This window comes from Trichosurus vulpecula, chromosome 2 (assembly GCF_011100635.1).
Source record: "Trichosurus vulpecula isolate mTriVul1 chromosome 2, mTriVul1.pri, whole genome shotgun sequence".
NCBI classification, from domain to species: domain Eukaryota; kingdom Metazoa; phylum Chordata; class Mammalia; order Diprotodontia; family Phalangeridae; genus Trichosurus; species Trichosurus vulpecula.
In genome coordinates, this window is record NC_050574.1 from 419483325 (window position 1) to 419501006 (window position 17682).

General features: G+C 37.1%; 1 protein-coding gene across 4 annotated transcripts in view; it reads left to right on the plus strand.

Annotated features, from left to right (window-relative positions):
• The window catches only part of GLRA2 (glycine receptor alpha 2), a 323103-nt gene that overhangs the window by 130015 nt on the left and 175406 nt on the right, over window positions 1-17682 (plus strand). For all 4 annotated transcript variants that reach the window (XM_036745489.1, XM_036745490.1, XM_036745491.1 and 1 more), the window contains 3 exons: window positions 7323-7405; window positions 13267-13404; window positions 16411-16625. In XM_036745489.1, the coding sequence (XP_036601384.1) occupies window positions 7323-7405; window positions 13267-13404; window positions 16411-16625 (436 nt within the window). The remainder of the gene's footprint in view (window positions 1-7322; window positions 7406-13266; window positions 13405-16410; window positions 16626-17682) is intronic.

The window sequence follows — 17682 nt, forward strand, 5'->3', positions numbered from 1 at the left end:
AATGCATCCTTTTCAGATCATGATGCAATAAGAATCATTTTTAATAAAGTAGCATGGAAAAATAAGCTAAAAACTAATTGGAAACTAAATAATTTAATTCTAAAGAATGAGTGGGCCAAAGAACAAATCAGAGAAACAATTAATATTTTCATTCAAGAGAATGACAATAATGAAACAACATACCAAAACTTATGGGATGCAACAAAAGCAGTTCTTAGGGGAAGTTTTATATCTCTAAATGCCTACATGAATAAAATAGGGAAAGAGGAGATCAATGATCTGGGCATACAGCTGAAAAAGCTAGAAAAAGAGCAAATTGAAAACCCCCAATTAAATACCAAATTAGAAATACTGAAAATCAAAGGAGAGATTAATAAAATTGAAACCAAGAAAACTATTGAATTAATAAATAAAACAAAGAGCTGGTTTTATGAAAAAACCAATAAAATTGATAAACCTTTGGCCAATTTGATTAAAAAAAAAGAAAGAAGAAAATCAAATTACCAGTATAAAAAATGAAAAGGGTGAGGTCACCTATAATGAAGAGGAAATCAAAATAATAATTAGGAATTATTTTGCCCAACTGTATGTCCATAAATTTGACAACCTTAGAGATATGGATGAATATCTACAAAAACATAAACTGCCCAGGCTAACAGAGAAGGAAGTGAAATTTCTTAATAACCCCATATCAGAAAAAGAAATTGAGCATGCCATCAACGAACTCCCTAGGAAAAAATCTCCAGGGCTAGATGGTTTTACATGTGAATTCTATCAAACATTTAAAGAACAACTAATTCCAATACTTTGTAGACTATTTGGGAAAATAGGTGAAGAAGGAGTCCTACTAAATTCTTTTTATGACACAAATATGGTACTAATACCCAAACCAGGTAGAGTTAAAACAGAGAAAGAAAATTATAGACCAATTTCTCTAATGAATATTGATGCAAAAATTTTAAATAAAATATTAGCAAAAAGAGTGCAGCAACTCATTATGAGAATAATACACTATGACCAGGTAGGATTTATTCCAGGAATGCAAGGCTGGTTCAATATTAGGAAAACTATTAGCATAATTGACCATATCAACAACAAAACTAGCAGAAACCATATGATCATCTCAATAGATGCAGAAAAAGCCTTTGACAAAGTACAACACCCATTCCTATTAAAAACACTAGAAAGCATAGGAATAAGGGGAACCTTCCTCAAAATTATAAATAGCATCTACCTAAAACCATCGACAAGCATTATCTGTAATGGGGATAAACTAGATGCATTCCCAATAAGATCAGGGGTGAAACAAGGATGTCCATTATCACCTCTATTATTCAATTTGGTACTAGAAACATTAGCTGTAGCAATAAGAGAAGAAAAAGAAATTGAAGGAATTAGAATAGGAAAAGAAGAAACTAAATTATCACTTTTTGCAGATGATATGATGATTTATCTAGAGAATCCTAGAGAATCAAGTAAAAAACTACTTGAAATAATAAACAACTTTAGCAAAGTTGCAGGATATAAAATAAACCCACATAAATCCTCAGCATTCCTATACATTACTGACAAAGCCCAACAGCAAGAGATAGAAAGAGAAATTCCATTCAAAGTTACTGAAGGCACTATAAAATATTTGGGAGTCTATTTGCCAAGACAAACCCAGAGCCTATATGAACATAACTATGAAACACTTTTCACGCGAATAAAATCAGATCTAAATAAATGGAAAAACATCAGTTGCTCATGGTTAGGCCGAGCTAATATAATAAAAATGACAATTTTACCTAAATTAATCTATCTATTCAGTGCCATACCAATCGAACTACCAAAAAATTTTTTACTGAGCTGGACAAAATAATAACAAAATTCATTTGGAAAAACAAGAGGTCTAGAGTATCTAGGGTATTAATGAAAAGACATGCTAGAGAAGGTGGCTTAGCCACACCAGATATTAAACTGTACTACACAGCAGCAGTCATCAAAACTGCCTGGTACTGGTTAAGAAACAGGGGTGTGGATCAGTGGAATAGGAAAGGTACACAAGTAGGAGAAATCAACAAGTTTAGCAATCTACTCTTTGATAAACCCAAAGAGGCCAGCTTCTGGGCTAATAATTCACTATTTCACAAAAACTGTTGGGAAAATTGGAAAATGGTAGGGCAAAAACTGGGCATAGACCAATATCTTATACCATATACCAAAATAAAGTCAAAATGGGTTCATGATTTAGGAGTAAAAGCTGATACTATAAGTAATTTGGGAAAGCAAGGAATAGTTTACTTATCAGATTTGTGGAAAAGAAAAGAATTCATGACCCAACAAGAGATAGAGAGCATTACAAAATGCAAAATGGATAATTTTGATTATGTCAAATTGAAATGTTTTTGTACAAAAAAGCCAATGCAACAAAAATTAGGAGGGAAGCAGAAAATTGGGAGAAAATCTTTACAACTAGTATCTCTGATAAAGGCCTCATTTCTAAAATATACAGGGAACTGAGCCAAATATATAGGAATACAAGCCATTCCCCAATTGAGAAATGGTCAAAGGATATGAACAGGCAGTTTTCAGAGGAAGAAATTAAAGCTATCTACAGGCATATGAAAAAATGCTCTGGATCACTACTGATTAGAGAAATGCAAATCAAAACAACTCTTAGATACCACATCTCTCCTGTCAGATTGGCTAAAATAACAAAACAGGAAAATGATAAATGCTGGAAAGGATGTGGGGAAATTGGAACATTGTTGCATTGCTGGTGGAGTTGTGAGCTGATCCAGCCATTTTGGAGAGCAGTTTGGAACTATGCCCAAAGGGCTATAGAAATGTTCATACCCTTTGACCCAGCAATACCACTTCTAGGGTTGTATCCCAAAGAAATCACACAAGCGGGAAAAGGACCCATATGTACAAAAATATTTATAGCAGCTCTTTTTGTGGTAGCTAAGAATTGGAAATCAAAGGGATGCCCATCAATTGGGGAATGGCTGAACAAGCTGTGGTATATGAAGGTGATGGAATACTACTGTGCCATAAGAAATGGGGATGATGCGGACTTCGTAACAACCTGGAAAAACCTACATGATATAATGCTGAGTGAGCGGAGCAGAGCCAGAAGAACGTTGTGCACAGCCACAGATATATGGATTCTGTGAGGACCAACCCTGACACACTGCGCTCTTCTCAGCAACCTAAGGGGCAAGGACAACTCCAGGGGACTCACGATGGAGAATGCTATCTTCATCCAGAGAAAGAACTGTGAAGTTTGAATACAGATCGAGGCGCACTACATGCTCGCCTTTTTTTGCTTCTCTTTTGTTTTTGTTTTTGGGTTTTTTTTTTTTGTTCTGTTTCTTCTTTCTCATGATTCATTCCATTGGTCAAAATTCTTCTCCACAACTTGACTAGTGCATAAATTAATTCAATGCGAAGTTATACATGACAGTTATATGAGATGAGATTCCATGCCGTCTTGGGGAGGGAGGGGGGAGGGAGGGGAGAAAATCTGGAACTCAAAACTATGTAGAACCGTGTGTGGTAAACTAAAAATAAATAAATTTTAAAAAAATATGGAATAAAACAAGCATTTCTATAACAGTATAATAAAAAAGATTATATATGAAACTGTATATCTATTATGTACAACTTGTTATTCCTTTTAAATATATGAATTATCATACAAATGTCTTTTTTTCCTTTTTTCTTCCCCCCACCCTATATATATCTACCCTTAGACACAAATACGTATGTATACACATGTACATACATATATACACATATGTATATATACATATATATTTATGTAGGTATCTGTATATATGTTATATAGATACATATACATATATGTATATATACTTCTATTTATCAGTAGTTTCTCTAGGTGCAGCTAGTGTCTTCCTTCTTATGTCCTTTTTAGTTAATTTGGGCATTTATAATAGTCAAAATGACTTATTCACTCAAAGTTGTTCTTAAAACAGTATTGCTGTTACTGTATATAATATTTTGGGGGTTTTTCTCTTTTTGTTCTTCATTGTTTCATGCAAGCCTATCCATGTTTTTCTGATATCATGGAACTCATCATTTCTTTTAGCAAAAAATTATCATTATTATTAATCCTACAGTCACCAGGCTATATACCACAACTTGTTCAGCCATTTGTGGTGGCAAACAACTGGAAATTGTGTGGATGCCCAAATTTACTTACAAGCTCAGCTTAAGCTTTACCTTCTGCATGAAGCTTTCCCTGATCCCCCAGCAACTAGTGCCCTCTTCACAAAGGCCTTATGTTTATTTTGGATATATTATTTGGGCACATGTTGTCTCCTGTGATACAATTTAAGCTCTTCAAGGGCAGGGACTATTTCTTTTTTTGTCCTTGTGTTCCTACATCCTGTTCATAGTGTCTGTACATAGTCTTTGCTTAATAGATACTTGCTGAATGATTCAAGACTGAGCCACAAGGTAATGTTGGAAGATGCCTTATTGATTATTAGAGCACATGGTGCCATGGAGTCCTCTGGAAAAGATGGAATACTAAGCTATTCATGAAATTACTTGTGAATCTCTCATTTGGTACCTTTCCTATATCTCTGTAACAAATGCTCACTGTTCATATAGCTTCGTCACTTAAAAATTACATTTTTAAAAACACATAATAGGTTTTTCCCCCCTATAGATGTAAAGTCCAAAGCCGAAGTCTCCACAGGTGCATGGTAAGCTAGAGATAGTAAATTATTGGCTGTTCCCAGCATTCAATGGATAGATTCTAATTTCCATTTGTACCTCAGATGACATGATTTTTAAAGGCATTTTTAACCTTCCAGCCTTTGCTATTTGCAACCATTCAGTTGCAAGTGCAAAGACTTCTTATGGAGGAAATCAGAAGGGGCACAAATGGAATTAAAAAAGGGCTGTCCCTACTGAAGTCTTGGCTGATTGATAAAAGCAGCCAGGCAAAGATAGATTTTTATGTGAGTGGCTACCCTGCTGGTAATACTATTGACCTAAATAAGTCTTAAGTCTGGACGCCTGAGGTATTGTCATTGAGGTATCAAGAACATGAAGAGCTGGGGGTAAAGGGGAGGGAATGGAGAGAGGAAGCAGGGCTCTTATTCTATGAATGAATGTTAAAATTTCTATTCAGGGAAAAATCAAACTGTGCAGGCCTAATGTTAGAAGTGGGTTTTTGTTTGTTTTTGTTTTTGCTTTTAGTTAGGTTATTTCTTTAGCAGGAAAAGTGCAGTTGAATTGTATTTGGGAGGGAATAAATTCTTAGGAACTACTTTTCGATTTTTCAAACAATGAGATATAAGCTCTGGTATCTCTAAATGTAATTCACTTTGAAATAAGGAAGAATTCACCAGCTGTGTGAAGGAGGAGATTTTCAGTGCTGAGAAATTTTATTTTGTCTCCAAATAGGCCAAACAGCTCTAATAGTGTCACTGAAGAAGAGATAAAATCATATTTCTTGATATTCTCCCTTTCCGCCATATTAGCAAAGACACACACATACACCAAATTATTGATGTTTGCATGGATTTTATTCATTGATTACCTTTTTTAAAATTAATTTCATAGATCTCCCTAATTTTCCCTGTAAAAATCCTAGTTGGAGGAAGAAATAAAACTGCCCAAAGTTTCCATCTTACTAACAGTTTTGTCATTCCCATAAAGTTTTGTCTATTTTTAGAATTCAGAGTATTTGTCCACAGTATCTACGTCATAAATGATGCCTAAGTTCCAAGGCTAAACCACTAGTCAATTTACTCCATAATATATCTGATATAATGTCCATTTGTAATAAAAATGTATATAACAATACTAGTACTTAGGCAAAATAGGCAAACAATACAACTGAAGAGAAAAAGTTGTTTATTTGTAATGCTTGTGCATGAGGGAAAAGTTTTCATTAGAGGAAGAGGAAGTAGATGGAAACTTCAGTAGAAATGATAAAAGAAGTTCTAGGAAGTTTCAATGGCTTTATAGACTATTGGCACTGGTGCTTCACAAGGTTTATTTTTTCTCCAAACTTTTTCATTTGTTTTCTGTGATACAGGTGTATCACTAGCATCACTCTTTCGCTTATCTTTATTTGAGGATTAAGATCATTAGAAGCACTCAGAAATGGAAAAAAAAGAAATAAGGAATAAGAGAAAAGAGAGTATATAGGGAAAAGAAAGAGTAATAACAGTTCCCATCTGTATAACTTGGAAATCAAAAAAGAAGAGATGTCATCACACCATAGAACCATAGAAATCAGGGTTTTAGATTTGGTAGGGACCTTAAAGACCATCTAAATCCAATTTCCATGTTAATAAGTTGAAGAAATTGAGGTGTGTGGGGTGAAATGACTCGACTAAGGTCTCACAACTAGCTAGTGGCAAAGCTGCAATAAAGAGTTGTGTCTTCAGATTTCTTGTACCAATTTTTTTTCTTTCACCACAAACGAGTTGGATAAAAAGCAAGGATTCTGTGTGAAATTACACTGAAGGGAAAGAAGTTATCCTTTGATAGCACAGAAGGTGATATGTACCCAGAAAAACTTGAAATGAATTGGGGAGGGGTCTGTAAAAATGAGGGGGCAGTGCATTGAGTTAGGATTAATGAAGGAGGAAGACATAGTGTAAGACCACATAATATTAGACATAGTACATTTTAAGTTAGATACTCATTTGAGGAGTACCCATTCAAGTATATACTACTTTTACAGAAAAAAATATAACATATCAGCGTTGAAATGTCAACCTAGATAACTTACCATTAATATTTGTAGCATACTATGTGTAGTCTTAATGTAGCTAAGCTTGACAACATTTAACAGCAGGGCATCTACAGGCTGACAACAACTTCGCTTTTCCACAGTTCTGGTTACTTTAGAGTTGATAGCCATTGATGGGAAACCACCCACCCAGCTATAATTAGAAGACTGTTAAATTTGACCTTTTAAGGGGAAACAGGCAAGGTTGGCCTTCTGTCTGACACCCATCTGTAGGAGTAGGAACCAACTGTTTTCCTTATGTAGTTCTTTGTGGTTATCTCTCTGATTCAAGAATGAAATCTAGGCCAAGGCCAGCGAAGACAGAGGAGAAAGTTAGAGGAATGAGAGAAAATGAGATAGAGGAAAAATAAGTGGATGTCCACTATAACTAAAATTTACCTGAACCTATTATCTACTTGAAAAAAAATAAGAAAAATCTGTCCTGAGTGTCAGATTGTATTAGCCTTTACAATGTCTCTTTACTTACAACCAAATGTATTTTTGTTTATTTAGAACCAAATTCAATAGACTTAATGATTTTGTTCTTTCCCCCTCTACTTAGGCTTACTTTAACCTTGTCTTGTCCAATGGACTTGAAGAACTTCCCCATGGATGTCCAGACTTGTACAATGCAACTGGAGAGCTGTAAGTACCTTCATTGAAACTAGTGTTTTTTTCATCAATGTCCTGCTTCTTTTTCCCTCCCATTGAGGGGAACTGATCAAAAAGATTCATTTATCTACTGGCTAAGAAGTCTCCTTCTTCCACTAAATCAGACATTCTTATGCTGGGATCCATACACTCGAAGTGTCTATGCAGAGATTTCAAAAGGTCTATGAATTTGGATGGGGAAAAAAAGAAACAACCACATAATATATAATATAAAATATTTATCTTCACTCATCTCTAATTAAAATTTAGCATGTCCTTCACTTATGAATGTAGGTAATAAAATATTATGTTTGGAGAGTCTCACTGTCAGACTAGAAATGGTGATAAAGTCTTTTGGCTCAACAACTCTCAAAGACAAATGTGTATCTCCAGTTTTGTGAGGGCTGATTCCACTCTAGTCAGTAAGTCAAGTCAACAAGTATTTATTATGCATTTGTTATGTGTCAAGCATGGGGGTGAGGAAAGGTGACCACACAGGGTTGTTATAGAAAAAGAAGTCAGGAGTGGAGGTCAGAGAGGAATGATGGCATTAACCTGGATGGCCTAGTCACTAAAGGAGCTTGCAGGAGGAACTGATCAATGAAAAGAGGGTAGAAAGTGATCTTTCAGGGTAGGAAGGTGACTGAATCATGGCAGATAATGAAGTCTGGAGACTCAAGAGTAGAGAACAGAGAGGAATTTGGGGGTCACACTGGTGAAATCACAGACACTTAAAGTAATGCATACTCATAAACTCAAAAGATCAGAGATTTAGATCTGGAAGAGACCTTAAAGTCCATCCATCTCATTTTGCAGGTGGGGAAAGTAAAGTGTAAAGAGGCTAAATGATTGCTCAGGATTCAAACTCAGTTCTTTCTGACTCCAAATTCAGTGCCCTATCCATTATGCCGTCTATCTCCTGGAGAACAGAGTTCTAAGGCTTCTTCTGGACCTTAGGAACAAATGAAATGACCCTGTTCTACACCATATCCTACACAATGTGGGCAGAGAAAAGCTTGCCAGTATTTATAAAGTACAGTGTGAATTTCCTTCCCTCTGGATGTTCCAATTCTGCCCCAACATCCCTGGGCTTGCCTTTCTTCAAGTAACCAAGTGCAAAATCATCCCTCTCCCAGTGGGTCTGCTTTCAGTGGGGCATAAAGAGGAAAGTAATTTGATTATCTGATTAAACAAATCTACAGAAAGGTGAGAATGACTAATGTACTTAATGTTCCCAGGAGTTATTAACATTTTAAAAGAGAAACTTATTACACAAAACATCTCTCCCTCCTAATTAGACATTCCTTTTGTTTAATAAACGCAAAAGGCACTCGGAGGGAAGACAGTCTGGTGTGGTGCTTGGGAGGTTGAGACGGTGTTGAGCAGGAGTGGGGAAGCATGATCCAGGGAGAAAGGGCCAACCCAGGATCTGGGAAAAGGATTCAGAAAGGAAAAAACCAGGACACCCAAGACACTTCTTGCCTTCTTTGCCACTTTGCTGAGAACTTGTGGCCCCAAAATCTTTTTGCCATGTTGCTTTTGGAATGCATGCCTTCAGGTAGCTGGTGCCTGAGACTGAGAATGGAATTTTGAACCAAGAGCCCTAGATTTTCTTCTTGCTCTCTTTCTGGTGTGTTGTGCTAGTTTGTGAATCAGACATAGTCATAGAGACTGAAGACCTCACAGAGATTTAGGGCAATTTAATAATAGAGTGACTATGAAGCACTTTGAGCTTCTTCATTTGACAAACAATAATTAAGGGGGGGAGGATATCATTATTGCATAGAATAGCGGCACAGTTTCTTTGCAGCTAAGTGACGCAGTGGATGCAGCCTTAGCCTGAAATCAGGAAGACTTGAGTACCAATCCAATCTCAGATTCTTACTAGTTGTGTGACCCTAGACATGTTACTTTAAACACTAGCTGCCTCCATTTCTTCATCTGTAAATTGGGATAATAATAGCACCTCCCTTCTAAGGTTGTGCTGAGGATCCAATGAGATAATTTCGTAAAGTGCTTTGCAAACCTTAAAGCAAAATATAAATGCTAACTTCTGATTATCTTAGAATATGATAGACTTTCCCATTAAATATATTACCAAAATACACACACAGGCACACACACATAGACACATACAGTGGAAAAGTCAGTTTTAAAAGTGCAGCTAGTCACAAAGTGAACTTTAATTTCATGATAGACTATATTTATTCCTGTCAATATTATATTGCCTATGACCTGCTTGGTAGTCAGGAGACCTAGGCTTTCATCTCTACTCAACCACTTACTTGGAGGCAGTATGGCTTCAATATGTCTACAATAGAGAACCAGCCTAGCTGTATTTGGAGAGTCTCTCCATAGACCGAAAATGGGGTGATAAACCATTTTGGACCAACAACATTCAAAGACAAACATATGTCCTAGAAAGACTATTGTTTAGTCATTTCTCAATTGTATCCAACTTTTTGTGACTCCAGTTCAGGTTTCCTTGTCTAGAGTGATTTGCCATTTCCTTCTCCAGCTCATTTGACAAATGAGGAACTGAGGCAAACAGGCTTAAGTGACTTGCCCAGGGTGACACAGCTAATATGTGTCTGAAGCTTGGTTTGAACTCTGGAAGATGAATCTTTCTGACTCCAAGCCCAGCCCTATATTCACTGCTCCACCTAGGCTGTGCTTTTATGGGGTTGATCCTACATGTACCAACAAAGGTCTATGTAGTCAAAGCTATGATTTTTCCAGTAGCAATGTTTAGCTATGAGAGTTGGGCTAGCCCTAAGGAAAGCTGAGAACAGCAGAATCTATGCTTTTGAATTGTGGTGCTGGAGAAGACTTTTGAGAATCCTTTGGAAAGTGAGGAGATCAAATAAATAAATACTTAAAGAAATTAATTTAGGCAGTTCACTAGAAGGTCAAATACTGAAGCTTAAATGCTTTGGACACATAATGAGAAGATGAGACTCAATGGAAAAGACCTTGAAGTTAGGAAAGATTGAAGACAAAAGAAAAAGGGTATGAAATAAATAGATGGTATCATGGAAGCAATGAACAGACTTGGACAGACTGGGAGATAGTAGAGGATAGAAGGGCCTGGCAAGCTAGGGTCCATGAGGTCACAAAGAGTCAGACATAACTGAACGACTGAACAACAACAAAAATCCCACACTAGTCACCAAGTCAAGTCAACAAGCATTTATTTAGCACTTCCTCTCTTAGTCTCCTAGTTTACCAAATAAGGAAAGAGGCGGGGCAGAGATAAATAATCTATGAAGTCCCTTTTAAGTTTAGCAATTTATGATTCTCCTGCCCTTTATTTATTTTTGGTGGGGAGGGGAGGGAAGGACTCAGATCGGTGGTTTCACTGGTAGGGAACTGTAATATCAATTAAGTTGGGTGTCTTTGATTGAGTCTTATTAGGTGCTAAGCCCCAGGCCCAAACCCCTATCTATTAGGTGCTAAGCCTATGTGAGCATGAAGCCCTCAGGGTCCTAAGGGGAGTTGCTAAGACCAGAGCCAATAGTAAGAGCTTAAGTTCTGGTCGCTCAGATGATATTTGATGACGGCTAAAGAGTACATAAAAAGAGAGAACAGAGCTATTTGCTTAGGGCTCTCACTCTTGGCAGTGTACTGATGTGGAGACTCTGGGCAGCTGTAATTAAGAGCCCTCCGGCTTGTAAATCCAGATGTTCGGACTTTGTTAAACTCTGGTAACTATGCATTGAGATTTGAATCAGACAAGGTCTGTCTGTTGATGTTTGTAATTTGTTTATATTTGCTCTGTAGTTCAGGGTGCTGGCTTTTCCCCCTGAACTAAGTGAATGATATTTGTATGCTGGATTAAAGTGAGATTGTTAACCCCTTAACTTTGCTTTCCTTAGTAAAGCAGATCAAAAGAACCTGGGCTTGCAGCGTTCTGTGTGCTGGTTGTTGTTGGTTTTACGCAGCCACAGTAGCTGCTTGCAAGATTGTTGAAACAGGAACTTATAATGAGAAACTTCTACCAATGCAAATTGGCCCCTTCTTTGTAAAAATAGTCTTAGAGAGTTGCTTACCTCTTGAAAAGACATTCAAGGATTTCTATTTCCTGCCTAATCTCCTTCCTCTATTTTTCTGTTTGGAAACAATACATGCAGCTGATGAAAGAGACTTCTCTTAGGGGCTTTGAAAAAAGAGCACAGCATTTAGAGTCTGAGGATTAGAGTTCACAGGCTGGCTTTGCCACATATTCTATGTCACTTTGGGGAGATCACTCCTCTGGGTCTAAATTTCCACATTTGTAAAAATGAGGTGGTTAGACTAGATATTCCTTAAGGCCCCTTTCACCTCTAAATCTTCCTATCCTCCTCCCTCCTATACATTATGCCCAATGGTTATAACCCAATGTTATCTCTACACAGAGGCTCACCATTCTGATTCTTCACCCAGAGCTTTTCAGGTAAAGACTAAGACAAAGGAAAGGAGCCCTACTAGGATAGATAGATTCCAATTAACTTTGCCATTGATTTCTGTGTAACTCTCACCAAGGTGCTGTCCTGCAGTAATTTTGCTGAAAACAAGGAGAGTTCTATACATGAGAGGTGACCTGTCTAAACCTCTCCGCTGCATACTTCCCCACCTAATCTCTATGTTTATTCTTGCATAAAAATAACAGAAACAAAAATGGAAAGTGATACAAGGAAAAACAGTAGCCTTCACTTCTGGAATGTGATGTTTTGGCTTATGCATGCCTGACAGATAATTCATTGTTTATCTATGCAACAAAAATAGAGAAACTTATTACTGAGCTGGCGATGATTCTTTCTGATGACTCAGAAGTGATATGACATAGGATCTCATGGGGTCTGACACTTGCTTTTCTCCATAGGCATCCTAATAAGTATGATGAATCATGCTCTATTTGCATATTCTGTTCATTTATTTCCCAAGTATCTCCCTCATTAGCTGAAGTTATTAAGATTTAACTGTAATAACTTGTAGCAGAAAGGTTTGTTGAAAATAAAGCTCGAAGGCCCTAGGAATGGAGGCAAATGTGTAGTGGGAATGTTTAGATGGATCGCTGATGGCAGTGGGAATGTTTAGATAGATTTCTGATGGCAAATTCATCCAAAAAGAGGAATTAAAGATTATCTTTCACCTGGAAGACTATGTAACTGTGATGCTATTAAACAATCATTTAAAATGTTTGTTGCTATTACAGATCATTTTAATAATATATCACAGACAAAACCAAAAGGGTTTTGTTTCTTTTGATGGAATTTAAGATTTAAAGAGCAAGGATGCGTGGATATTTGCTTAGTTCTGCTTAATTATCACATTGAGTGAAGTCTGGAAACTAGCCTCATTCTTCTTTTTAATTTCACTGGCTATGATAAATATTTAGGTTTCAATTATATAGGTTACCCCCTCCCATCACAATTACACACACACACATATGAATAAAGAACTGACCTGAGAGTCAGAAAAATCTGGGATCAAATCAGACAGATGGACAGTTTAGGAAACTCTAATTGGCAAATTACCTATATCTTATAATCAGAGATCAACTTGGTAAACTGAGAGTTTTTGTGACTTGTCCATGAATATGCAGCCAGCACGCGCCAGAATTAGGACCTGAACCCAGTTTTTCCCAACTCCAAGGCCAGCCCTTTATCCACCACATCACATTGCCTCTTCATGATTACATACCTTTTTATAGTTTCTCAATGAACCTTTCACCTAGACTCATTGAGCAGTCCTCCCTCAGACATTTCTGTTTTATTTTGTTTGTTTCTTTGTTTTTCCACCCCATTCATTAAAGTTTGACACTTTCTGGGAAGTGTCTGTCCATTGTACTGACCAAGGTGGTTTATTTACTCTAGTTGGCTACACCATGAATGACCTGATATTTGAGTGGCTAAGTGATGGCCCAGTACAAGTGGCTGAGGGTTTAACCTTACCACAGTTTATTTTGAAAGAAGAGAAGGAACTTGGATACTGCACAAAGCATTACAACACTGGTGAGTACTCTTTCACTTGCTGAACTAAGGCTCCTGGGTTTTATTTTCTTCATGTAGGCTAAAGAAATAAAATAATGCCTGTTTGCCATATAGTATCTATAATTTAGGTTATTTCTCACTTCCACATAGTATTTAATATTAATTGAATGGGTATACATATGTATAGATATAGATATAATACTTAGCTGCAATGTACAAGCAACTTTAATACACAAAGTTCTTGTGACCTCTAGAACATCTTAAGGGAGATATCCTCCCTGTAATTCATTTTGGATATGATCAATGAGCAGAGTCTTAAACTAAGTCTTCAAAAGGAAAACAGCCAAATAGAATTTCTCCTGAAGAGTTGGTTCCTTGAAAACAGTAAGCACTGGAGAGATTCCCATTTTATCTATCATCTATCTCTCATGTATCTCTGTGTGTCTGTCTGTGTGTCTGTGTGTCTGTCTGTCTCTCCCTTCTTCCCCCCTCCCCTCTCTTATCTTCTTTTCTCCTCTCTCTTTTCTCTTCTCTCTATTCTCCTCTTCCCCTCTCCTTTCCTTTCTCCTCCCACCTCTGAAAGGTAACTTAAAATAAACTGTGTGTGATTTCATGGGTTTGAGGTCCGGCTGGAAAGAATGGATGCAGAGACTAAATTTTATGCATGGGGAGCAAAGCTAGAACTTAGTCCTTGTGTAGCCCATCCCTGGCATCCACTGTTGTTACTGGTACACTGGGTGAAATTACACATGAGGGTTAGCACTCTCTGCCTTGGTAAAATAAGGGATAATAACTTGCTTGTTTGTAAACCCAGAAATAGAGACATCCTGCTTTCCAGTGCTTCACAGTAATAGGAGCTTGGATAAAATTCAACTGGCTGAAATTCAGTTGGCTCCAAGGACATAATCTGGGGCGGGGGGTGGGAAATGAAATAGTGATGATAGGCATGGGGGACAATATTGGATGTGACATAAACAAGTCCTTCTATATTTGTACCTGAATGACTATGGCCATCTAGTGAAAGATGGCTATCTACCCCTTGAAGACTCAGCTCTTAAGTCTGTGCATTGATCATACCCAGAGTGAATTACAAGAAGGCTATCTAGTCAGGATGTCTTGCACAGATGCAGCACTGGGTAGTTTATCTGCTGAGCACAGTACATCATGAAGGCATATGCAAGATATCAAGGTCACACAGCTAGTTGATGGATGCAGTGGGATTAGAACAAAGGTCTCCTGACTCATGATTCAGTGTATGTGCAGCCACACCACATTATCTGCCTGCCTGTGCATCTCTCTTGATGCTGGCAGAGATTGGGAAGCATTTCCATTCTCTGTTTTTGGTGGAGTAACCAGGTCAGTGGTACCAATTAACTGGTCAATATCATTGGTAGCCTTAAGAAAGTCTGGTAGTTGTTTCTAGTATAGAACATCAGATTTCTCCATAGGCTATTATTATCCTCTATGGCATCCAGATTTCTTATCTGGTCACCTTCTTAAGTATCTAGTCACTAATTTAACCAATAATTATTTATTTTTAATCTCTTATGAACCTGCTATATGGTAAGGCATGATCACTAAAGCTTTAATAATATCTAAGAGAGGTAGCCTAGCATAATAGATTAAGGACTGGGTCTTGCGGGGTTCAAGTCTCCTATTTTCACTAGAATTCTCTCCCTCTTCATTTCTACCTCCTTGACTTTTCTGAATTCGCTCAAGTTTCAGATAGAATCCAATGTTCTACCAGAAGCTTTTCCTGTTCCTCCTTAATTCTAGTGCCTTCTCTCTGCTTCATCATCTCCAATTTATCCCATATATATCTTGTTTGTACATCGTTGTTGTCGCATTGCCTCCCCCATTACACTGTGAGATCTTTTAGAGTGGGGATTGCCTTGTGCTTTTCTTGTATATTCAGAGCTTAGTGCAGTGCTGGATGACTAACAGGTATTTTTATATAATATTTTATTTTCCCCCCAATTACATGTTAATTTTTTTTAAAAAATTTGTTTTTGTTTTTAAGTTTTGAGTTCTAAATTCTATCCCTCCCTTCCTCCCTCTCCCCACCCTGAGACGGTAAGCAACCGGATATAGGTTATACATGTGTGAACATGTAAAGCATTTCCATTGTGTTTGAATGTACTTGAAGTAGGGATAGTGGGAAATAGCATGTTTGAAGAAGACGTAACAGGTACTTAATAAGATACCATAACAGGTACTTAATAAATGTTTGTTGACTTACTGACTGGTTATTTAATCATGGGTAGGTCACTTAACATTTCTGACTCTCCATTCTTCACCACCACCACCACCACTTGTTTTCAGTCTTTGTCCTCCTGATTGTAAGCTCCTTGTCATCAATGATTGTCTCTCTTTTTCCTTGTATTTGCAACCTCAAAACTTAGCATAGTGTCTGGAACATAGTAAGCACTTAATAAATGCTTTTTGGTAGCCTGTCTGCTCCCAGGAAACACTCTATCACTATAAACAGTGGTGAGAGATTCTACATTGGGGGCTCACATAAAATTCCCAAGTTCCTCAAGCATACTCCTGCCTACTCTGAGCTCCCCCCACCCCAAAAATAACCACATGTATAAATCAGTTATAGAAGTCAAATGGTTAGTTTACATTAGCCTCAAAAAATAACATTTTTTAAAATTCAAGTTAGCAAGAAAAGATTTTGATAAAAATTTAATTGACTGAAATAATTGATGGTACATTTCTTTATTCTATGATTCTCTGTTTCCTCTTCTATAAAATGAGGGAACAGAACTCAATGACACTAAGTTTATGATTCTATGATCTTGTAATACACTACTATCATTTCCATTACAACAAGTAAGGAAAATTCTGATGAACATTTTTGTAGCTGGTTAATTGTTTTCTGTATCTTTATCTCTGTCTCTATCTCTATCTATACCCACATTTCTATTTATATTTTTATACATACCCATATCCATAAGCAGAGGTTATTTATTGGAACAAAAGGAATATAAGGTGAATTCTATAAAATACATTCCCTATTTGCAGGAAAATTTACTTGCATTGAAGTCAAATTTCACCTGGAGCGACAGATGGGATACTATTTGATCCAGATGTATATTCCTAGCCTGTTGATAGTCATTTTGTCCTGGGTTTCATTTTGGATCAACATGGATGCAGCACCTGCCAGAGTGGCTTTGGGCATCACCACAGTTTTGACAATGACAACCCAAAGTTCTGGTTCCAGGGCCTCACTGCCAAAGGTAAGAAGTTTATTGGTTGTCAGAGTCTAGTTTCATCAGAGTTCTTTTCTTTTAGTAGAATCTATGTGGAGATATATGCTTATTTAAACAAGCAGGAGATAAATATTGTGTTTGAATGTGCTTGAAGTAGGGATAGTAGAAAGTAGCATGTTTGAAGATGACATCTGTTTAGGTTCATCAAATTCAGATATACAAGGCAGAGAGGGGCATTAGGATCAGGAAATTACTCAAGGAAGTTATTGAATGTCCCCCTAATTTTCATCTTTGTCATTCTTCCATCATTTGCATGGTCCAAGGAAGCCTGCAGGGAATTTGTGTAGACTAGAAATGACTTAAGCACAAGAATTCTATAAGCACAAACTAGGTTGACTGTTCTGACCAACCAAGCCATGTACCTGTACAGAAACTGGAGTTATGGTCCTGAACTTTGAATGAGATGTTCTCACTGATAAACAATTTGAAAGAACTATAGCGTACCTGTTTAAAACAGCATGTGATAATATGTTGATTGTTTCTAAAAGATTCAGTGTTTTATCCTGTCAGTTAGCTGAAGAGGTCACTTAAATGGTGGACTTTCAGGCATTGTGACAAGTGAAGGGGGTGGGGAGGAGATTATTTGTAGCATAGGCATACCTTTTGGTAACTTTAAAAAATAGTGCGTCGATGGCTCGTTCTTCTGCCCCCATGTAGGATAAGTCATGTATATGTGTGTTTGCATGTGGATGTACACAAGGAGTATGCTGAAACTGAGATATAATGAGCATAAAGTTGACTATATGAATCACCTAAAATTCCTAATGATCAGTTTTGAATTAGAGTGTTTCCTGAAAACTCAAGGAAAGATCAGAGTAAACCTATGTTGGTATCTCTCCTGAATGGAGGACATTGAGTCATTAGCAACAATTTCCCCAAATTATTTAATAAATTTAGAGTTGAGTATGTTTTGGAGCATGTGGTTGGGACAGCATTTACAATCCTTAGTCACAGAGAAGTCATTAAAATCTCACCCCACGTCTTGACCATCTTGAGATCATGTTCAAATGGTTTGCATAATGTT